A 23978-nucleotide genomic window follows, 5' to 3' on the forward strand; every position below is an offset into this window, starting at 1 on the left:
GGCAGGCTATAGTCCATGAGGTCACAAAGGGTCAGTATGAATTGTTATACCTGTAAATAAATATTAATTTCTTTTTCATATTATCTCTTCATTTTTAATGTATTGTTAGTGATATATATAACATCTACAGTGTTTTGTATCATATAAGACAATATTGATTGAGGTGCTGACAGACAATTCATCCTATAAACAGCGTCAACTAACAGTATCAATAAATATAGTCCATAAGTCCATGTCTTCTTTGGAAAAATGGCTATTCAGGTCTTCTGCGTATTTTTTCAACACGTTTTTTTGATATTGAGTTGTAGAAGTTGTTTATATAGTTGGAGTATTAACCCTTTGTCATACATATCATTTGCAAGTATTTTCTCCCATTCAGTAGGATGTCTTCATTTTATCAATGCTTTCCTTTGCTGGACAAAAGCTTTCAAGTTTAATTAGGTCTTTTTTTTTTTGTCTAAGATTTCACTTTATTTTACTTTATTTTTTTAATTTCTTTTATTAGTTGGAGGCTAATTACTTCACAACATTTCAGTGGGTTTTGTCATACATTGATATGAATCAGCCATAGAGTTACACGTATTCCCCATCCCGATCCCCCCCCCCCCCCACTCCACCCGATTCCTCTGGGTCTTCCCAGTGCACCAGGCTCGAGCACTTGTCTCATGCATCCCACCTGGGCTGGTGATCTGTTTCACCATAGATAATATACATGCTGTTCTTTCGAAACATCCCACCCTCACCTTCTCCCACAGAGTTCAAAAGTCTGTTCTGTACTTCTGTGTCTCTTTTTCTGTTTTGCATATAGGGTTATAGTTACCATCTTTCTAAATTCCATATATATGTGTTAGTATACTGTAATGTTCTTTATCTTTCTGGCTTACTTCACTCTGCATAACGGGCTCCAGTTTCATCCATCTCATTACAACTGATTCAAATGAATTCTTTTTAACGGCTGAGTAATATTCCCTGGTGTATTTGTACCACAGCTTCCTTATCCATTCATCTGCTGATGGGCATCTAGGTTGCTTCCATGTCCTGGCTATTATAAACAGTGCTGCGATGAACATTGGGGTGCACGTGTCTCTTTCAGATCTGGTTTCCTCAGTGTGTATGCCCAGAAGTGGGATTGTTGGGTCATATGGCAGTTCTATTTCCAGTTTTTTAAGAAATCTCCACACTGTTCTCCATAGTGGCTGTACTAGTTTACATTCCCACCAACAGTGTAAGAGGGTTTCCTTTTCTCCACACCCTCTCCAGCATTTATTGCTTGTAGACTTTTGAATAGCAGCCATCCTGACTGGCGTGTAATGGTACCTCATTGTGGTTTTGATTTGCATTTCTCTAATAATGAGTGATGTTGAGCATCTTTTCATGTGTTTGTTAGCCATCTGTATGTCTTCTTTGGAGAAATGTCTGTTTAGTTCTTTGGCCCACTTTTTGATTGGGTCATTTATTTTTCTGGAATTGAGCTTCAGGAGTTGCTTGTATATTTTTGAGATTAATCCTTTGTCTGTTGCTTCATTTGCTATTATTTTCTCCCAATCTGAGGGCTGTCTTTTCACCTTACTTAAAGTTACCTTTATAGTGCAAAAGCCTTTAAGTTTCATTAGGTCCCATTTGTTTATTTTTGCTTTTATTTCCAATATTCTGGGAGGTGGGTCATAGAGGATCTTGCTGTGATTTATGTCGGAGAGTGTTTTGCCTATGTTCTCCTCTAGGAGTTTTATAGTTTCTGGTCTTACATTTAGATCTTTAATCCATTTTGAGTTTATTTTTGTGTATGGTGTTAGAAAGTGTTCTAGTTTCATTGTTTTACAAGTGGTTGACCAGTTTTCCCAGCACCACTTGTTAAAGAGGTTGTCTTTTTTCCATTGTATATCCTTGCCTCCTTTGTCAAAGATAAGGTGTCCATAGGTTCATGGATTTATCTCTGGGCTTTCTATTCTGTTCCATTGATCTATATTTCTGTCTTTGTGCCAGTACCATACTGTCTTGATGACTGTGGATTTGTAGTAGAGTCTGAAGTCAGGCAGGTTGATTCCTCCAGTTCCATTCTTCTTTCTCAAGATTACTTTGGCTATTCGAGGTTTTTTGTATTTCCATACAAATTGTGAAATTATTTGTTTTAGTTCTGTGAAAAATACTGTTGGTAGCTTGATAGGGATTGCATTGAATCTATAGATTGCTTTGGGTAGAATAGCCATTTTGACAATATTGATTCTTCCAATCCATGAACACGGTATGTTTCTCCATCTGTTTGTATCCTCTTTGATTTCTTTCATCAGTGTTTTATAGTTTTCTATGTATAGGTCTTTTGTTTCTTTAGGTAGATATACTCCTAAGTATTTTATTCTTTTTGTTGCAATGGTGAATGGTATTGTTTCCTTAATTTCTGTTTCTGTTTTTTCATTATTAGTATATAGGAATGCAAGGGATTTCTGTGTGTTAATTTTATATCCTGCAACTTTACTATATTCATTGATTAGCTCTAGTAATTTTCTGGAAGAGTCTTTAGGGTTTTCTATGTATAGGATCATGTCATCTGCAAACAGCGAGAGTTTTTTGAAAAAATAAACAAAAGTGACAAACCATTAGCAAGACTCATTAAGAAACAAAGATAGAAGAACCAAATTAACAAAATTAGAAATAAAAATGGAGAGATCACAACAGACAACACTGAAATACAAAGGATCATAAGAGACTACTACCAGCAGCTCTATGCCAATAAAATGGACAACTTGGATGAAATGGACAAATTCTTAGAAAAGTACAACTTTCCAAAACTGAACCAGGAAGAAATAGAAGATCTTAACAGAACCATCACAAGCAAGGAAATCGAAACTGTAATCAAAAATCTTCCAGCAAACAAAAGCCCAGGACCAGATGGCTTCACAGCTGAATTCTACCAAAAATTCAGAGAAGAGCTAACACCTATCTTACTCAAATTCTTCCAGAAAATTGCAGAAGAAGGTAAACTTCCAAACTCATTCTATGAGGCCACCATCACCCTAATTCCAAAACCAGACAAAGATGCCACAAAAAAAGAAAACTACAGGCCAATATCACTGATGAACATAGATGCAAAAATCCTTAACAAAATTCTAGCAAACAGAATCCAACAACATATTAAAAAAATCATACACCATGACCAAGTGGGCTTTATCCCAGGAATGCAAGGATTCTTTAATATCCACAAATCAATCAATGTAATACACCACATTAACAAATTGAAAGATAAAAACCATATGGTTATCTCAATAGATGCAGAGAAAGCCTTTGACAAAATTCAACACTCATTTATGATTAAAACTCTCCAGAAAGCAGGAATAGAAGGAACATACCTCAACATAATAAAAGCTATATATGACAAACCCACAGCAAGCATCACCCTCAATGGTGAAAAATTGAAAGCATTTCCCCTGAAATCAGGAACAAAACAAGGGTGCCCACTCTCACCACTACTATTCAACATAGTGTTGGAAGTTTTGGCCACAGCAATCAGAGCAGAAAAAAAAGTAAAAGGAATCCAGATAGGAAAAAAAAGAAGTGAAACTCTCGCTGTTTGCAGATGACATGATCCTCTACATAATTAGGTCTTATTTGTTTATTTTTTATTGTGTTTTCCTTGCCTCAGGAGACAGATTCAAAAAGAACTATTGCTAACACATGTCAAAGAGTGTACAGCCTATGGTTTCTTCTAGGAGTTTTATAAACTACAGGCACATGAAAAGATGTTCAACTTGGCTAATCATCAGGGTGATGCAAATCAAAACCACAATCAGATCATCGAAATGGCTACTGTCAAAAAGGCAACAAACATAAATGCTATAAATATAAAATTATAAATATAAACATAAATGCTATTGAGGATGTGGAGAAAAGGGAACCCTACACACTACTGGTAGGAATATAAACTGGTATAGCCACTACAGAAAACAGTACAGAGTGTCCTGCAAAAACCAAAAACAGAACTACCAAATGACCTAGCAATTCCACTCCTGGGTATATCTTTGAAGAAAATAAAACCACCAATTCAAGAAGACATATGGGGACTTCCCTGGTGGTCTAGTGGTTAAGAATCCACTTTGCAATGCAGGGGATATGGGTTTGATCCCTGGTCAGAGAACTGAGATCCCACATGCCATGGAGCAATTAAGCCTGAGCACCACAACTAGAAAGCCTGCGTGCCACAAACAGAAGGTCCTGTGTGACACAACAAAAATCCCACACACAGCAACTAAGACCCAAGGCAGCCAAACAAATAAATATTTTAAAAAGGAAGATACATGCACCCCAATGTTCACAATGCCGTTCAGTCCTGTTCAACTCTTTGTAATCTCATGAACTGCAGCATTCCAGGCTTCCCTGTCCTTCACCATTCCCAGGAGTTTGTGCAAACTCATGTCCATTGAGTCAGTGATGCCATCCAACCATCTCAGAGCAGCATCATTTACAACAGACAAGACATGGAAGCAACCTAAGTGTCCATCAACAGATGAATGGCTAAAAAAGATGTGGTATATATATACAAGGGAATATTATCCAGTCATTAAAAATGAAATTTTGCCATCTGCAACAGCATGGTTGGATCTGGAGGGTATTATGCTTAGCAAAATAAGTCAAACAGAGAAAGACAAATACTGTCTGTTTTCATGTACATGTAGAATCTTAATAAAAAAGAATGAATATAACCTATAAATATAGTTTAATACTATAAAAGCATTTTTCTTCCTTAAGATTTTCTTACCATTTTGTTTTCTTTACCTTATTTCATTGTAAGAATACAGAGTGTGATACATAACATACAGCATATGTGTTAACTGACAGTTAATTATCATCACTAAGGCATCCAGTCAACAGCAGGCTCTCAGTACTTAAATTTGGGGGGGACAGGTAGGGGGGAAATCAAAAGTTAGACTCAGATTTTGGACTGTGCAGGAGGTCTGCACTCCTAACCCCGACATTGTTCAAGGGTCAACTCTATTTTGTTTCAAGGTCAACTGTATTGAGAACTACTATTCAATCTACCTTCTCTGACTGAAAAGAGCTTTCTCCCCATCTGAAATGGGAGCATTCAGTGAGTCGAGCACCTTTGATTTTTCTAGATTCCACTGCTCCATTTCCTACTAATGACACATCATTCCCTATTAATGATAATAATCGGGCATCAAAAATTCATAGAAAAGAAATCTGGGCAAGGATTTAAACAGAAAAAATTTCAAGAGCAAGTCCATGAAGACCAAGTGGATAAAACAAACAAATATAAATAGAAGGGATATAAAGTAACCTGACAGGGAACATGTAGCTATGACCAAAAATGAAGGCCCAAGATAGAAAAATAAATCACAAATTTAAATTTTGCATGAGTTAATCACCAAAAGCCTAAAAAAGGACATTACAAAACAAAAGTTTATCAGTTACCAGGAGTTGCCTTTTGTGAGTCAGGACAACCCAGTTCAACCTTCTGTGTAACACACCCTACTGGCATCTTTTACATCCAAAGATAGCAATGATAATGTAACCTCAGACTAAGCAAGACTGATACAGAACTTTCAGCCCTCGGGCCACACGTAACCATCCTTCTTAGTAAGACTCTGCAACTGCGCAGCAGGGATCCTGAGCTTCCGGTCCAAGTCTGGGGGCTTCGGGCCAATCTGATCCGTGCTTGGCTCTCAGGCACACAGAAAGTATGGCACTATTTCCTAAGCCCAGAAAGTTGCCCCAGTTTTGTCACTTCCATAGGCACTGCTTGTTATATCAGTCTGAGTCTGGAAAACTGGGATCAGAAAATTTTAAAAATTTTAAAAGCTGGGACAAGGAAGAAAAGCAAATCCCCCTGCACACACAGTAGGACCACAAGTGACAGGTGAGTGTGAAAGTCGCCACTAGCACCATGGTGACTCGTCCTTGCTCCCGCAAGCCACCACTGCCAGCACAAGAAATTCTAAGCTGTCTGAAGTCCTAGGGAAAACACGCCAAGGGCCAAGGGCACGAGGCATGCCTGCACGCCAACCACTCAGGGGCGGGGCCTGTCTCCCACCAAAGCTCACACAAACAAGGGCTCCCGTAAGATAAAAAAGGAGTTTAGAATGTGTGGCAGCAAAAAAAAGTCAAATGTCTACTGCATATTTTCCCATATTACTCCACAACTATGACAGCACAACCTGGACATTCAGTCTTGACCCGTGTGGGCGGTACGGGGACAGACACCCTGAGATGCTCATCCAGTACCCGAGGTCCCTGAGCCCTTGATACAGGAAAGAGAAACAGAGTCATTCCGAAGACTCAGACACCCTCTGAACACTGTAGGTGGTATGATGATTGACAGTTGCCTTGAAAAGGACTTCTGTTACATTCCAGTCATCAGTAAAAGAAAACGCTAAATATTCACAAAGATTCTACACGAAAACAACAATTTCAGACTAATGGATAACACGTTTAAAAAGTATCAGACTTCAGGCAAGCCTGAAGGTCGACAGAGCAGTTAGGGGCTCGCTTGGAATTTGGCTATAAAATAAGGGTCCTTCCTTCCTTTCCAACCCCATGGCTGGCATTCTCATCTGGGCAACACCCACCCCCACCACAGTCACCTGAAAACCTCACCAGTTTCTCTGCCTTAAAAATCTATTACTATTATTCAATTAACTCTATTCTAGAACACAGACTTCATTTCTACTCAAAGCATGGCCTTGGCTGCTTTTTCCTTTTACATAAACATCAACGCCAAGCCAGGTGTTTAAGAACATCACCAAATTTAGCCCTATGACTTCCTACTAATAAAACTCCTTCCTCCCTCTTCTCCCAGTAAAGCTGCCTTAGACATACCTGACTGAGAGCTGTGGTCGTACCAGCCCTGTCTCCTGTAATACCCGCCCCCTCCCTTTCCCACCTGATCATCCAGAACCTATCCCATTTTCAGAACACAGACAGATGTCCTCCACCCGCTCCTCCAGGAGGCTGCACAACTTCCATCCACACTGACTGGCTCACAAACTCTTCCTGCATTGACCAGGCAGACAACAAAACCATGATACAATCTGGTAGGATGTAGAGAAGTGATGGAAAAGGTGGCAACTGGGACGGGGTCGGGCAGGATTTTCTCTTCTAAAGACTTGCAGGGTCACAAATGTTAAGACCCTGTGTTAGAAGAAGCTAATTAGGTGCCTGTGGGAAAGGCAACTGGATGGAGAGCTTGTCTTTTTCTCTACTCTATTCAGTTCCATATTGATTTATTCCAAGTCTATTATCACACTGTTTAGCCCCATGGCATTTTAGTTGCTGATAAAGCAAAAAGTCCTGTCCAAGATTTTTTGGCTACTTTTGTGTCTTTTCTCTTCTGAACAAGTTTTCACTCTTGTCAACTGAAACCATAACTCTCAGAACTACTCTGAGAGACTGCTCCAAAGAGGTAAGGGGAGAGCCAAGATATGGGAGTTTTACGACAAAGTCCAGATAGTGGGAATGATGAAAGATTACTGTTAATTAAAGAGAATCACATATCTCAAGTTAATGAACTTAGCACTTTTATGTATATGGGAAGATGCAAGAGTCTGGGTTTATGGAACTCACTCCTCTGATATGCACCTCAGCTACCTGGGACCAGCATCCTCTGCTTTCTCATCCTGAGTCTAAATGGCTGCAATATCCTTTGTTTACTGACAATGGCAGGAGGCCTTCTTAATCCATAGAAGCAAGTGGGATAACGGTGTGGAGCAGAGGCACCTAAAAGAACTCATTCTGTCCCTGATGCTGGGAAAGACTGAGGGCAGGAGGAGAAGGGGGTGATAGAAGAAGAGATGGTTGGATGACATCATCAACTCAACGGACATGAGTTTGAGCAAGCTTCAGGAGATGAAGGACAGGGAAGCCTGGCATGCTGGAGCCCATGGGGTTGCAAAGACTCAGGCATGACTTAGCGACTCAACAACTGTCACTGTAAACTTTCATACAATAGGATTTATCCCTGTTTTACTGCTATGATTTAAAAAACTGAAAATAAAAGCAATATACATTCTATGAGTAATATTAAGAAGAGAGAAAATAATTTGTGCTGTCTTTAAACCCTCTATCCAGAAATAGCTACTGTTAACATTGTGACTTTTCTATATTTTTTTCCTAAAGCTTTTACATGGAAAAAAGAAACAATAAAGTATTTTCTGATGTGCTCTTCCCCCTCTACTGCTATTATGCATTTGAAAGTTATTTAACTTCTTCTCATCCAGGTCAAACTGGAATTTAGGGTATAAAAAGCCAATACAACTTCAGAATAAATAATAAAAATAAGAAAGATTCACTGCAAGTTTAAGACTTGAACCTTGAACCCCTCCTTGGGGACGCAAAGTAGAAGGGAGATTTTCACTGAATATGCCTTGTCTAACTCAATGAAACTATGAGCCATGCCATGTAGGGCCACCCAAGATGGAAGGGTCATAGTGGAGAGTTCTGATAAAATGTGGTTCACTGGAGAAGGGAATGGCAAACTACTTCAGTATTCTTGCCTTGAGAACCACATGAACAGTATGAAAAGGCAAAAGACATGATACTGACAGACCACAGGTAGGTGCCCAATATGCTACTGGAGAAGAGTGGAGAAATAACTCCAGAAAGAATGAAGAGGCAGAGCCAAAGCAAAAACAACACCCAGTTGTGGATGTGACTGGTGATGAAGGTAAAGTCCAATGCTGTAAAGAGCAATATTGCATAGGAGCCTGGAATGTTAGGTCCATGAAACAAAGTAAATTAGAAGTAGTCAAATAGGAGGTGGCAAGAGTAAATATCGACATTCTAGGAATCAGTGAACTAAAATGGACTGGAGTGGGCAAATTTAATTCAAATGACCATTATAACTACTACTGTGGGCAAGAATCCCTTAGAAGAAATAGAGTAGCCATCATAGTCAACAAAAGAGACCGAAATGCAGTACTTGGGTACAATATCAAAAACAACAAAATGATCTCTGTTCGTTTCCAAAGCAAACCATTCAATATCACAGTAATCTATGTCTATGCCCTGACCAGTAACGCTGAAGAAGCTGAAACTAAACGGTTCTAAGAGGACTGACAAGACCCTCTAGAACTAACACCCAAAAAAGATGTCCTTTTCATCACAGGGGATTGGAATGCAAAAGTAGGAAGTCAAGAGATACATGGAGTAACAGGCAAATTTGGCCTTGGAGTACAAAATGAAGCAGGGCAAAGGATTTTTTGCCAAGAGAACACACTGGTCATAGCAAACACCCTCTTCCAACAACACAAGAGAAGATTCTACATGTGGACATCACCAGATGGTCAGACTGATTATATTCTTTGCAACCAAAGATGGAGAAGGTCTATACAGCCAGCAAAAACAAGACTGGGAGCTGACTGTGGCTCAGATCATGAACTTCTTAATGCCAAATTCAGACTTGAAGAAAGTAGCGAAAACCACTAGACCATTCAGGTATAACCTAAATCAAATCCCTTACGATTATACAGCGGAAGTGACAAATAGATTCAAGAGATTGGATCTGACAGACAGAGTGCCTGAAGAACTATGGACGGAGGTTTGTGGCACTATACAGGAGGCAGGGATCCAGACCATCCCCAAGGAAAAGAAATGCAAAAAGGCAAAATGGTTGTCTGAGGAGGCCTTACAAAGAGCTGAGAAAAGAAGAGAAGCTAAAGGTAAAGGAGAAAAGGAAAGATATACCCATTTGAATGCAGAGTTGCAGAGAATAGCAAGGAAAGAAAAGAAAGCCTTCCTCAGTGATCAGTGCGAAGAAATAGAGGAAAACAATAGAATGGGAAAGACTAAAGATCTCTTCAAGAGAATCAGAGATACCAAAGGAACATTTCATGCAAAGATGGGCTCAATAAAGGACAGAAATGGTATGAACCTAATAGAAGCAGAAGATATTAAGAGGAGGTGGCAAGAATACATAGAAAGAACTATACAAAAAAGATCTTCATGACCTAGATAACCACAATCATGTGATCATTCACCTAGAGCCAGACATCCTAGAATGGAAAATCAAGTGGGCTTTAGGAAGCATCACTACAAACAAAGCTAGTGGAGGTGATGGAATTCCAGTTGAGCTATTTCAAGTCCTAAAAGATGATGCTGTGAAAGTGCTGCACTCAATACACCAGCAAATCTGGAAAACTCAGCAATGGACACAGGACTGGAAAAGATCAGTTTTCATGCCAATCCCAAAGAAGGGCAATGCCAAAGAATGTTCAAACTACCACACGATTATACTCATCTCACACTCCAGCAAAGTTATGCTCAAAATTCTCCAAGCCAGGCTTCAACAGTATGTGAACCATGAACTTTCAGATGTTCAAGCTGGATTTAGAAAAGGCAGAGGAACCAGAGATCAAATTGCCAACATCCGTTGGATCATCGAAAAAGCAAGGGAGTTCCAAAAAAACATTTCCTTCTGCTTTATTTATCACGCCAAAGCCTTTGACTGTGTTGATCACAAAAGAGTGTGGAAAATTCTTCAAGAGACAGGAATATCAGACCACCTTACCTACCTTCTGAGAAATCTGTATGCAGGTCAATAAGCAAGTTAGAACTGGACATGGAACAACGGACTGGTTCCAAATTGGGAAAGGAGTACATCAAGGCTGTATATTGTCACCCTGCTTATTTAACTTATATGCAGAGTACATCATGCAAAATGCTGGACTAGATGAACCACAAGCTGGAATAAAGATTGCCAGGAGAAATATCAATAACCTCAGATACACAGATGAACCACCCTTATGGCAGAAAGCGAAGAGAAAATAAAGAGCCTCTTGATGAAAGTGAAAGAGGAAAGTGAAAAAGCTGGCTTAAAACTCAACAATCAAAAAATTAAGATCATGGCATCCAGTCCCGTCATTCCATGGCAAATAGATGAAGAAACAATGGAAAGAGTGACAGACTTTATTTTCTTGGGTTCCAAAATCACTGCAGATGGTGACTGCAGCCATGAAATTAAAAGACGCCTGCTCCTTGGAAGAAAAGCTATGACCAACCTAGAGAGCATATTAAAAAGCATATTACTTTGCCAACAAAGGTCCATTTAGTCAAAGCTATGGTTTTTCCAGTAGTCATGTATGGATGTCAGAGTTGGACTATAAAGAAAGTTGAGTGTTGATGCTTTTGAACTGTGGTGTTGGAGAAGACTCTTGAGAGTCCCTTGAACTGCAAGGAGAACCCACCAATCAATCCTAAAGGAAATCAGTCCTGAACATTCATTGGAAGGACTGATGCTAAAGTTCCAATACTTGGGCCACCTGATGCAAAAGAACTGACTCATTGGAAAAGACCCTGATGCTGGGAAAGATTGAAGGCAAGAGTAGAAGGGAATGACAGAGGATGAGATGGTTAGATGCCATCACAGACTCAATGGATCTGAGTTTGAGCAAGCTCTGGGAGTTGCTGATGGACAGGGAAGCCTGTCCATGGCATACTGCAGTCCATGAAACCGCAAAGAATCGGACACAACTGAGCAACTGAACTGAACTGAACATCCAGGTCAAATTGTAATTTAGGGTATAAAAAAACCAACACAACTTTAGAATAAATAATAAAAGTAAGAAAGATTCAGTGCAAGTTCAAGGCTTGAACCCCACCTTGGGGAAGCAAAGTAGAAGGGAGATTCTCACTGAATATACTCTCTGTGCTGTGCTCAGTCACTTCAGTTGTGTCCGACTCTCTGCGATTCCATGGACTGTAGCCCACCAGGCTCCTCTGTCCATGGGATTCTCCAGGCAAGAACACTGGAGTGGGTTACCATGCCCTCCTCGAATATACTCTTCGGTACTTTGTAAATTTTGAAACACAGGAATGCATTACCTTCACAAAATATACAAAATTGAACAATAAAAATGAGAAAAAAATTTTCAGTGACTGAAAACATAATGCTAATCAAACAAAATAGCTATGTTAACCCAAGGACTGTCAGTGCAGTGCCTCTAATTTTTTGGTTAAACTCAATACTGCCTTGGTTCTGCCACTTATCTTTTTCATACATGTATACTCTCTCTCAAGAGAGACTGCAAAACTGAGGAGGAAAAGAATGTCATATTTATTTCTTATCTTCTTCATCTCCTAAGCACTGGAAAACCCCTGTGATAAGTACTCAATATTTGGAATGATGAAAGTTTAGAATGGAAAAAGACCTTAAAGATCTAATTCAGGGGCTTCCCTGATGATCCAGTGATTAAGAATCTGCCTTGCAATGCAAGGAACACCTGTTTGATCCCTGGTCTGGAAAGATCACCTTCCCTGGTGGCACAGCTGATAAAGAATCTGCTTGCCAATGCAGGAGAGGTGGGTTCAATTCCTGGGACAGGAAGATCCCCTGGAGTAAGAAATGGCAACCCACTCTAGTATTCCGGGAAATCCAATGGACAGAGGAGCCTGGCATGCTACAGTCCACGGGGCTGCAAAGAGTTGGACACAAGTGAGCACACACGCACACACACTGGGAAGATCCCACACGTGGTGGGACAACTAAGTCCGTGTGCCAACTACTGAAGCCTGTGCACCCTAGAGTCCACACTCCACAGCAAGAGAAGCCACAACAAGGAGAAGCCCATGCAGCAAAACTAGAGTAGGCTCCACTCACTGCAACAAAGAAAGCCTGTGCACGGTGACCAATACAGCCAAAATAAAGAAATATGCTTTAAGAACTAGTCCCAGTCCTGTCATTTTATAGATGAAAAAAACTGATGCATACGAAAGGTACAAAATTTATCTAGCCATCACAGGATAAGAACACAAGACCTGAGGAAATGAATAAAAAGAAAAGAAAAACAAAATCACAATCACAATTTTGAAATTTACTATAAGAACAAAAGGTGTCCACTAGAGGGAGCCAATAGTCCATTAACATGAAGAAGTTCCTATCTGCCCCTTCAAAAGACTATTGTTTCGTCACTAAGTAGGGTCATGACCGACTCTTTATTGACCCCAAGGACAGTAGCCCGCCAGGCTCCTCTGTCCATATGGTAACAATGAAGACTTTTTTCCAGGCCCACAGGGGCATTTGATTTCTTTCACTAGAGGTAACAAATACAGACTTTTCAAATCTCCAGTATTTAAAAAATGTTACTAGCATATAGCAAAATTGATCATTTTTTTCCATTGTGTGTGTGTATGTGTATAATGCTCTATCAATAGACACTTGTGTAACCACCATCCTGTAACCACCATCCCAATTAGGAAACATTTCCATCATTCACCAAAAAACCTCTCTCCTGCTCTGACTTGTATAGTCACACGCCCTACTGCACCCGATATACATAGCAGCACTCCATACAGATGTTCAGTATTTATCCATTCACCCATGGAGGAACAGCTGAGTTAATGGAGCAGCTATAAACATTCACATGCAAGTTTTTGTGTGAACATAAGTTTTCATTTCTCTAGGGTAAATGTTCTGGAGCAGAACATGGAGACATGTGTAAGTAATACATGTTTAATTTGAAAAGAGACTGAAAAATTGTTTTCCAAAGTGACTTTGTTTTTCAAAGTGTTTACCAACCTAGGCTTCCCACCATCAATGAATGAGATTTCCAGTTGCTCTGCACCCACTAGATTCTGGCATTATCAGTATTCTTATTTTAGCCATTCTACTAGATATATAGAAGTATCTCACCAGGGTTTTAATTTGCATTTCCCTAGTGCTAATGAGGAAGAGTCCTTTCAAATCTATTTTTTGAGTTGTTTTCTCACAGTTGAGTTTTGCAAATTTTTTATATATTCTTGATATTAGTCCACTTACATGTAGTTTACAAATATTTTCTCCCCAATAGTCGCTAGTCTTCTCATCCTCTCACTAGCGCCTTTCACACAGCAAAAGTTTTTAATTTTGATGAAATCCAATTTATCATGTTTTTTCTTTTATAAATCATGCATTTGATGTCTTGTCTAAAAGCTCCTTGTCTAACCCTTCAGTATAAAGATTTTCTCCTGTTTTTCTAAAATTTTCAGTTCTACACTGAAATCTACAACTCACTTTGAATGAATTTTTGTAAAAAAATGAGGTTTAGGTGGAGCTTCATTTTTTTGCATGTAGATAAACAGATGTTTAATTTTTCCAATGTTATGACTGCCGGTGGTATAGTGGTAAGTACAGTTGCCTTCCAAATGTTCCAACGTCATTTACCAAAAAGACTGATCTCTTTCTTTAAAGGAGCTTTTACATCTTCATCAAAAATCAATTGGCCATATTCGTAAGTGTGTTTCTGGACTCGATTCTGTTTCACTGAACCAAGCATCCATGTACCCCTTCACCAATACCAGTCTTCATTACTGTGGTTTATATGGTAAGTTTTGAAACTACATAGCATGATTCCTATTTTTAAAATTAAGAACTGTGAAATTTACATTCAAGAAAGCTGATAAAATCTACATAACAAATTTTAGGTTCAAATTAAAATACACATGTTGGAAATAAGCCAGAAAAAAAAAAGCAAATATAAGGGAAAAGACAGAAAGAAAAGGAGAAACTAAGTAGAAGAAAAAGAAAAGGGGAAACAATTGGGAATGTGAGATGATACACATAAAGAGACAGAAACAGAGGGACGAGAAAAAAAGGAACAGGAATAAGTAGAATAAAAAGAAAATGGTTCCCTACACATTAGATCAGAGCTTCCCTGGTGGCTCTGTGGTAAAGAACTGCCTGGAGGAGACAAGGGTTCAATGCAGGAGACAAGGGTTCAATCCCTGGGTCAGGCAGATCCCCTGAAGGAAATGGCAACCCACTCCAGTACTCTTGCCTGGGAAATCCCATGGACAGAGAAGCCTGGTGGGCTATAGACCATGGGGTCGCAAAGAGTCAGACACGACTTAGCAACTAAACAACAACACATTAGCTCACACACACTACACGGGAACTAGTGAATTCCTCTCTGTAAACTGTGAGCATCATCCAGTTACAACTGCATCCCGGAGCTAGCACTGGTAATGAGAGCAGGGCAAGGGGCAGGTGGAGGCTCCAGATCAAAGGACCTATCCCACTAAAAATCTAAAACAGACCAAATGCTCTCCTTATTAAATAGTCCAAAACAAGCGATGATCACAGTATACACTTTTATTTTTATATAACCCACTACATTCAGTTCAGTCGCTCAGTCCTGTCTGACTGTTTGCAATCCCATGGACTGCAGCACGCCAGGCTTCCCTGTCCATCACCATCTCCTGGAGCTTGTTCAAACTCATGTCCATCGAGTCGGTGATGCCATCCAATCATCTCATTCTCTGTCATCCCCTTCTCCTCCTGCCTTCAATCTTTCCCAGCATCAGGGTCTTCTCTAAGGAGTCAGTTCTGGCCAGGTGGCCAAAGTATTGGAGCTTCAGTATCAGTCCTTCCAATGAATATTCAGGACTGATATCCTTTAGGAATGACAGGTTTGATCTCCCTGCAAACCGAGGGACTCTCAAGAGTCTTCTCCAACACCACAGTTCAAAAGCATCAATTCTTTGGTGCTCAGCCTTCTTTATGGTCCAACTCTCACATCCATACATGACTGCTGGAAAAACCATCGCTATGACTAGATGGACCTTTGTTGGCATTAGGTTCAAATAATCCCACATAACCATCTGTTCACATACATAAATGGGTAATTCAGGGATCGGCATGGAATTTCCTGGTGTTATGTTTAGATGTTTCAGAGAGACAAGTGTCTGGTTCTCTGAGGATGAAATATCCACTCTGTCTACTTCACAGGGTTGTCATGAAGATCAAATGAGATCATAAAGCGAAACTGCTACATAAACTGAAATTTCTCATAAAAAATACAAGGTAGTGCAGGTTCTCTTCATCTGAAGTCGAGGGCCACAAAGCTTGGTTAGACACAGATGATAGCATCTTGTCTGGCTGGACGATGATGACCCTATGATGACCCCGATGACTGTGATGTAATTGTCTTCACCGGTAGCAAATCTAGCCACTCTTTCTAGTCATCAGTGTTACTAACCCCAAAGAAGTAGTTCAGTAAATAGCTCTGGACCTTTCTCTGCAACATCTCTGATTGTTAGGGACATTCTCATATTAGGATCTTATTTTCCTTTTTTACACACAAAAATTCACTATTTCCTATTTTCTATACTTAACTCTTAGATTCTTGAAAAATAAAATCATAGTTAACACATGTGAATGCAATCACACAATAAATACATTTTTTAAACTAGAAATAAGATTTAATACACTACAAAGTAAAAACATAACTCATCATTTCTGTTATAAAATTCTGCTGCGTGTGTGTGTAATTTCTGCCTTTAAAAAATACTCTGTCTTTATATTTCATGTTGCTTTCTGTAACCCAGACCCAGGCAACCACCCATCCCCTATATTTACGTAAGTATTTCAGCTGATAATGTTTACCTTACCTCCTCTATTTGAGAAGACAGTTGATCATTCAATATGTATTACACAGTACTTAACACATTCTTAGAATTCTGTGAATATATGAACACATGTTGACTACACCAACTATTTCTTATTTATTATTCTAGTTACAAGCTAGTCAACCTCATGCCATGGAAATGGAGGCAGTCAAGCACAACACAAGAACACAAGCCTCAGATGCAGAGCCCTCAGTTCAAATTCTCTTTTACTACCACCTGAGTGACTGTGGACAAGTTGGTACCTTTGGTCTCATTAATTTCCTTATTTTTAAGATTAGATAAGAGACATCTGCAGGTGCCGAGGTAAATGATGACTATGCAGTGACTCTGGCCCATCACAGGAGCTCCACAAGGCTAGTTCCTTTCTTTTAAGAACTCTCAGCTACCTATTCCAACTTTGACACTGCTTATAGAGGCTCCTCCTCCACAAAGCTTGATATTTAAAAGCATTGTAGGAATTTATCTTATAGATTCTTCACCTATTTTTCAAATCTAATATGCCTCGAGCTCCTAATGTCCCTCATGGGCTCTCATTACGATTTGGCAGTGGTACTATTCGACCACAAGGAGCAGGTGGACACTGAGCAGGGAGGGCAGCCTGTCCCCAATCCTCCCTGGGGCACTGGCAAGTCAGCATATCATCACGAGCTGTACGCTCAGTCCTGGAAGCTGCCTCGTGCCAACAGGGGCCTCTACACTCCTGAGTGAGCTCTCAACTCAAGGCACTTTATTTTTTAAAGGACAAATGATTAAGTCTTCAAATTGAGGTGAAACATGCTCTGTCACTGCTGGGGGGGGCGGGGGGGCTGGCTCCTAGAACAGGCTTCTGTTTTACTCGCCTGGCATCTCTGAAAGCCTCATGGGACTCAATGGCTGGTACCCAATCTAAGGTCACAATAAAACAGACTTCAAGTTACTCCTCCAGACAACCTTCTAGAAGTGTGAGTTAACTCTTGATGGGGTACAAGCAATTATAGCTTCCCAAGAGAAACAATCACTTAAGCATTCCCAATGAAGTATGTCATGTGGAACCAGGGCTAGAGTCTCCACTGCCTGATACTAATAGGCACTACGGTCTCAGAACAGGCTAATATCACCCAAGATTCTAATTAAAAGTTGGATCAGCAAGTCAGAAATAACTGCCAAGTGGAGAGACAACTAATTGCCCAGCTGACAATCCTGATGCCTAGAAGGGGAGATTGCTGATGAAATTCCATGAGGAAGTCAGAGCCTAAGCACACACCACTGCTGGGTGTTAGCCTGAGTGCTGGTGGCCACCCTCCACTTGCCCAGCAGCTAGTCCCCAAAGGAATCAAAGACATGACTCAGTAGGGAACAGGCACGCTTTCTCTGCTCAAAGCCAGGTGTCCCAGTGGCGCCCAAATGCCCCGGTGAACGTGCTATAAGAGCATTCCTTATTCTTCTGTTGGAGTAAACGACAGCAGATACTAAGGGCTCGCCATCTTCATTTCTTCCTTTAATCCCTCACAGGTTCTTGGTGCTCTGGTAGCCCTCTCTGTAGATAGCTCAATGATTCCTCTTTTCATTCCTCTTTAAGTATTCCCTCATTCCCTGAATCTCAGGCAGGCCCTCTCCACTTCCAGGAATAAACCAGCCTAGTGTGCGATGAGAAGGGCAGTGTCAACAGAGGGACGTCCTTGCCCTCAGATTATCGCATAGTAAGTAAGCAATCACAGAGGAGCACTGAAACGCGGGGGGAAGCAGCCATGCACTGCAGAGTTAATCTGAGACATGGGGGAGTTCCATTTCTTCATGATCAGCCTGAGCTCTGCTTGGAGATCAGACACCTCTACCACGAAACCCTGAACACACACCCTCACATTGCTCAGAAAGGTGCAAGCCAGAGCTACTGTTTCACCCTCTCAGATTCCCCAGGAGAGGCACTCTACTATAGCCATCCTTCCAGGTTACAGAAGGCACAAAAAGGTTCCATTACTGAAAGCCACTGCGACAAAATACTACTTACGGGTGCTCTATGAAGCCAAGAACAAGCGCAATCAGCTCTCTCATAGCGACAGATGCAGTTCTCCACCCAACAAATCACAAGTACAAGCACCCCTCCCGGGGACAAGGCAAGTTCTCTCACAGGAGGAATTTCATCAGGCTGACCAGATCCATGTGTGCTCCCCATGCTCTTCCCCTTCAGGGCTGACACGCCATTACCTGTACAAGTGACGGTTGTCCTCGAAGTCTTCCTGGCCCCATTTTCCCTTGATGTCTTCAATAACGTGGTTCTTCAGGAATTTTTTAAGCAGCTGGACCGTTTGTTTGCGGGTCACTTCGGGGCCAAAGTTTTGGCTGCGCCTCAGCAGCTCGTGTAGCCAATCCACAGCTTCAGTCGCTGTGAAGCAATGCTCGTAACTTTTGAAACGACAACGATGTTTCCGTAATGGCATCTTGGCACGAAAAAGTTCAACTGTTTCATTCCACTTGGGGCAAAAATGGAGGAAAGCATTTAGTAAATTTTTTAAAATGTTACTGCATCCTAAATATTAGGACAACAAATGCGGTTGTTCCATTTAAAAGACTGCCTTAATAACAGAAGCAGTCCAAGTTTTTTTTTTCTATTTACGACCTTTAAATGCTAAAGTAACCTTATAAACAAATACATTTATTCATTCAATAAATATTTACTGGAAATGTTTTCATCAAGTTGTCCTTGATGTGAACTTAATGGATTATGTTAATGAGAAATACATGAACAAAACTAATAGTAAAAACTGAGGCCGTAATTCAATTCTTGGAGTCCTACATTTAATATAACTACCTCATTCAGCAAGTACTTACTGATTATTACACGAGGCATTGTATGGGGGAGAGGAAAAAAGAGATACATAAAATATAGTGCCTGGTGTCAAAGAATGTTTAAAAATTCTGCAGAATACTATCCTATTAAAAAAAAGAAAAGAAAAGAAAAAATTCTAGCGATTTCCCTGGCAGTCCAGAGGTTAGGACTCCAAGCTTCCAATACAGGGGCCAAGGGTTTGATCCCTGGTCAGGGAACTAAGATTCCACATGCCACATGATGCAGCCAAATTTAAAAAAGAAAAAAAATTTATTAATCGAGATATTCACACCATTATCAGCCATCCCAAAATTAAATGAAATGTTCACATGTGATGTTCTTCCTACATAATTACTCCATTTCCTTAGGACCCTTGTCATCCCGCCAGTCCTACAAGTTCCGAAAACTCAGTCTTACTCTTACTACCATTCTCTCTTCTTTCATGCTCCTCTTTCAAGTCTATGAATTTACAGACTCTGAACCTTATTTTTTACCTACCTTTCCTACTGGAATCAGTTCTTCCTTTTTCTTTCAACAATAGTTCTGACCTTAACATATCCTTTTTATTTTGCCCAACACTGTAACCTTGTTTTTGCCTCTTCTGCGTTTCTCTCCATACTCTCCGCTGCCCAATCACCTCTCACCTGTGGTCCATTTCTCTTCTCCCTTTGATAGCCAGCCTCCCTCAAGCACAGTAACCATCCCTGAGTACACAACACCAGGTGCGTCAAGGGCCCAGGTCGGGTCTATTCAAGCACGCTCCCTGGACGTGCAGCACAGGGCACAGCAAACACAGCAGGTACTCAACATGCAAACACCTAACTGGTCTTTCCCTTTTCCTGTTTTTATTAAACCACCTCCTAACGTCATGCAATTTAATTTTACTCTGATTCTCAATCATGTCTTCCTCCTGGCCAAATTCAAACATCTTTATGTCCTCTGCATATCAATCTTTCTACTTCATTTGACACTACGATAAGCCATGCTTCAAATTAAGTTGGTCCAGATTTAAATTTTTTTTTTAATTCTTAAAACCACACACAAAAACAATGCAATCTGTAGAGTAAGATAACATATAACCAGAATTTCTAAGACAAAATGAAAAATTCAACTCAAGAAAGAGCATTCAAAAGAAAAATGAAAAAAAAAAAAACACTTAAACAGGCATTTCACATAAAAGAATCTCCAAATTTACCATAGTATATGCAGAGATGTTCAATCTCATGAATTAGCAGTGAAATGCAAATAAATCCCCAATGTAATAATATACATGCCTACAGAAAGACTAAAATGAAAAAGACGGGCAATACTAGGTGCCAGTCGGAACATGGAGCAACCAGAAATAATATGCACACTTTATAACCCAGAAATTCCATTCTTAAGTGTGTATATATATGCAGCAGAAGCATGTTAACCAAAAAAAAAAAAGTATGTTAACCAAAAGCCACACTGTTCAAAATAGCACTATTCTTACTTAATAGATTAAAAACAACCCAAATGTCCATCAACATAAAAGAATAAACAAATTCATGCAACAGAATAGTGTAATGTAATGAGAATAAACAAACTATTGCTACATGCAGTAACATAGATAAAATGTAATTGATAATTGTTTTTGCTCCACAAGTCAAATTACAAAACACAACACTGAGTGTTGAAATCAGTCAGTTCAGTCGCTCAGTCGTGTCCAACTCTTTATGACTCCATGGACTGCAGCACGCCAGGCTTCCCTGTCCATCACCAACTCCCGGAGCTTACTCAAACTCCTGTCCATCAAGTCGGTGATGCCATCCAACCATCTCATCCTCTGTCGTCCCCTTCTCCTCTCACCTTCAATCTTGACCAGCTGCTGCTGCTGCTAAGTCGCTTTAGTCATGTCCGACTCTGTGCGACCCCATAGACAGCAGCCCACCAGGCTCCACCATCCCTGGGATTCTCCAGGCAAGAACACTGGAGTGGGTTGCCATTTCCTTCTCCAATGCATCAAAGTGAAAAGTGAAAGTGAAGTCGCTCAGTCGTGTCCGACTCTTAGCGACCCCACGGACTGTAGCCTACCAGGCTCCTCCGTCCATGGGATTTTCCAGGCAAGAGAACTGGAGTGGGGTATCATTGCCTTCTCCGATCTTTCCCAGCAACAGGGTCTTTTCCAATGAGTCAGCTCACTGGTCAGGTGGCCAAAGTATTGGAGCCTCAGCTTTAGCATCAGTCCTTCCAATGAATATTCAGGACTGATTTTCTTTAGGATGGACTGGTTTTCTTTGGGATGGACTGGTTTGATCTCCTTGCAGGGACTCTCAAGAGTCTTCTCCAACACCACAGTTCAAAAGCATCAATTCTTCAGTGCTCAGCTTTCTTTATAGTCCAACTCTCACATCCATACATGACTACTGGAAAAACCATAGCTTTGACTAGATGGACCTTTGTTGGCAAAGTAATGTCTCTGCTTTTTAATATGCTCTCTAGGTTGGTCATAGCTTTTCTTCCAAGGAGTAAGCAAGTGTCTTTTAATTTCATGGCTGCAGTCACCATCTGCAGTGATTCTGGAGCCCAAGAAAATAAAGTCTCACACTGTTTTCACTGTTTTCCCATCTATTTGCCATGAAATGATGGGACTGGATGCCATGATCTCAGTGTTCTGAGTATTGAAATGTGCTTCCTATTTTTCTCTCTTGAACATTATTCCATTTCTTTACTTCTTAGTATCAAAAATATTATGATGGTGGTGCTATAATACAGCACTGGCCATGGACTTCAGAGACAAACAAGTGCTAGATAATGGTGTACTTGCCACACACTGGCAGTGTGAACTTGACCATGTCAGTTCACCACTTTAGGCCTCAATAAAATGAGAGTCCCCTTCACAGATCACAGCCTTGTTGTGGCGAAGGGGCTTACATTACTCAATGAAGCTATCAGCCATGCTGTGCAAGGCCATCCAAGACAGACAGGTCAAAGTGAAGAGTTCTGACAAAACGTGGTCCCCTGGAGGAAGGGATGGCAAATCACTCCCGTATTTGCCGCAAGAACCCCATGAACAGTACAAAAAAAGACAAAAGATATGACAGGAGAAGAGGCGCTCTCCCAGGTCAGAAGGTGTCCCCCTGGGGAAGGGCAGGGCGCAATTACTAATAGCCCTAGGAAGAATGAAAGTGCTGGGCCAAAGCAGAAACGATGCTCAGCTGTGGATGTGTCTGACGGTGAAAGTAAAGTCCAATGCTGTAAAGAACAATGTTGCATCCAACTCCAGGAGACAGAGCACAAGGGAGTCCAGCGTGTTGCAGTCTATGGGGTCGCCAAGAGTTGGACACAACTTCACAACTAAACAATAACAACAAAATGAGAGAACTGGAATCTTTAGAGTCGATTCAAACTCTCAGATTCAATGACACCTGTAAGTCTTTTAAAGTTCACCTGTTATATCAGAAGATACATACAACTCAGAATTAAGTTCAAAGAAAGGACTGGTAGACTTATGCTGTTTTCAGAAAAATCAATTTTCTTTCTCATCATTTCTTGTTAACTAATGTTTACAGAACTATTTAATACGTAGATTACAAAAATGAAAGTTTCTTCAGTGAAGATGAGTAAGTTGCTAATTAGCTTCCACATTCACCATGAATTGACTTACAGTCTGTCATTTGATTTGGGGCATAGAAATTTACCTAGTCCATAAAATGTTATTTTCAGATAAGACTTTGGTACCTTAGAAAATGGAGCTGTACATGGTTTGAGAAAGTATAGTGAGCCATGAAAGGAGGAAGCAAAGGCCGGCTCATTGTGTACCACTAGGTTTTTCCCAAGCTTTTCTGAAGATTAGGTTGACTGTAACGGTGGGAGAAGACGGAAATGGTAAACTGGGAACCAGGGAGGTAAACAGAGCTGAGGCAGAGAAGGAGGGCTAACTGATTTAACTGACAGAAGTTGTAAAGCGCAACTGAATTATACTCAGAGAAACACTTAGAGATTTTACAACGGGGGAAAGTACCTGTAATGACTACAGAGATCGCCAATAAATCAGGAATTCTCACTTAAAAAAAAAAAGCCTATCGCTTTCTGTGTTTTCAAAAATCTGAGTTTAAGTTCAAGATTCTCAAAGAGAATAAAATCGAGAACTGATTGATACTTAGCAAATTCTGATGAAACTGAGGTGTTTTCATCAATTATTCACATAATTTCGTTTCCTATTTAACTTGATCAGTCTTGGCTAAATGTGACTTGAAAATCATTTCTTGGGAACTGAAAACTTCTGAAGAACAGAATACTTTTCTTCATAAATTCTTTTGATAACACTTTAATGTGACTCAGAATCAAGAATGTCTTTCACATAGGCAGGCTGCATCTATAGAGTTACTTCATACAATTCTGTGAATATGAGATTTAAAAAGTTTCAATTATCATGTAATTTATTTTTTTAGTCTAAAGCTAGAAGAATGAGAACAAGCCGCCCCAAGATCCAGCATCTCTGTTTCCCCTGTGTAGTGAATAAATTGGCAGTTGTTGTTCAGTCGCCAAGTCACATAGACTGCAGCACACCAGGCTTCCCTGTCCCTCACCATCTCTGGGAGTCTGCCCAAGTTCATGTCCATCGAGTCCATGATGCCATTCAACCATCTCATCCACTGTCTTCCTCTTCTCTTTCTGCAGTAGGAGAATATTACTTTACCTCCACAAAGGACAGTAAGCTTTTTTGCTTTTTTTGTTTCAGATTTTTTTTGACGTGGGGCATTTTTAAAGTCTTTATTGAATTTGTCACAGTGTTGATTCTGCTTTATTCTTTTTTTGTTTG

General features: G+C 40.3%; 1 protein-coding gene across 2 annotated transcripts in view; it reads right to left on the bottom strand.

Moving 5' to 3' along the window:
* Nucleotides 1-23978, bottom strand: part of DEPDC1B (DEP domain containing 1B) — a 96805-nt gene that overhangs the window by 71046 nt on the left and 1781 nt on the right. The window contains exons 1-2 of one of the 2 annotated variants that reach the window (XM_065905654.1): nt 23746-23822; nt 18571-18836 (exon numbers count right to left, since the gene is read on the bottom strand). In XM_065905654.1, the coding sequence (XP_065761726.1) occupies nt 18571-18836; nt 23746-23808 (329 nt within the window). In that variant the 5' untranslated portion in view covers nt 23809-23822. Of the gene's footprint in view, nt 1-18570; nt 18837-23745; nt 23823-23978 lie in introns of those variants that run through there. The other variant, XM_065905655.1, reaches the window with a different exon arrangement.

This window comes from Muntiacus reevesi, chromosome 14 (assembly GCF_963930625.1).
Source record: "Muntiacus reevesi chromosome 14, mMunRee1.1, whole genome shotgun sequence".
In the NCBI taxonomy this organism is placed as follows: domain Eukaryota; kingdom Metazoa; phylum Chordata; class Mammalia; order Artiodactyla; family Cervidae; genus Muntiacus; species Muntiacus reevesi.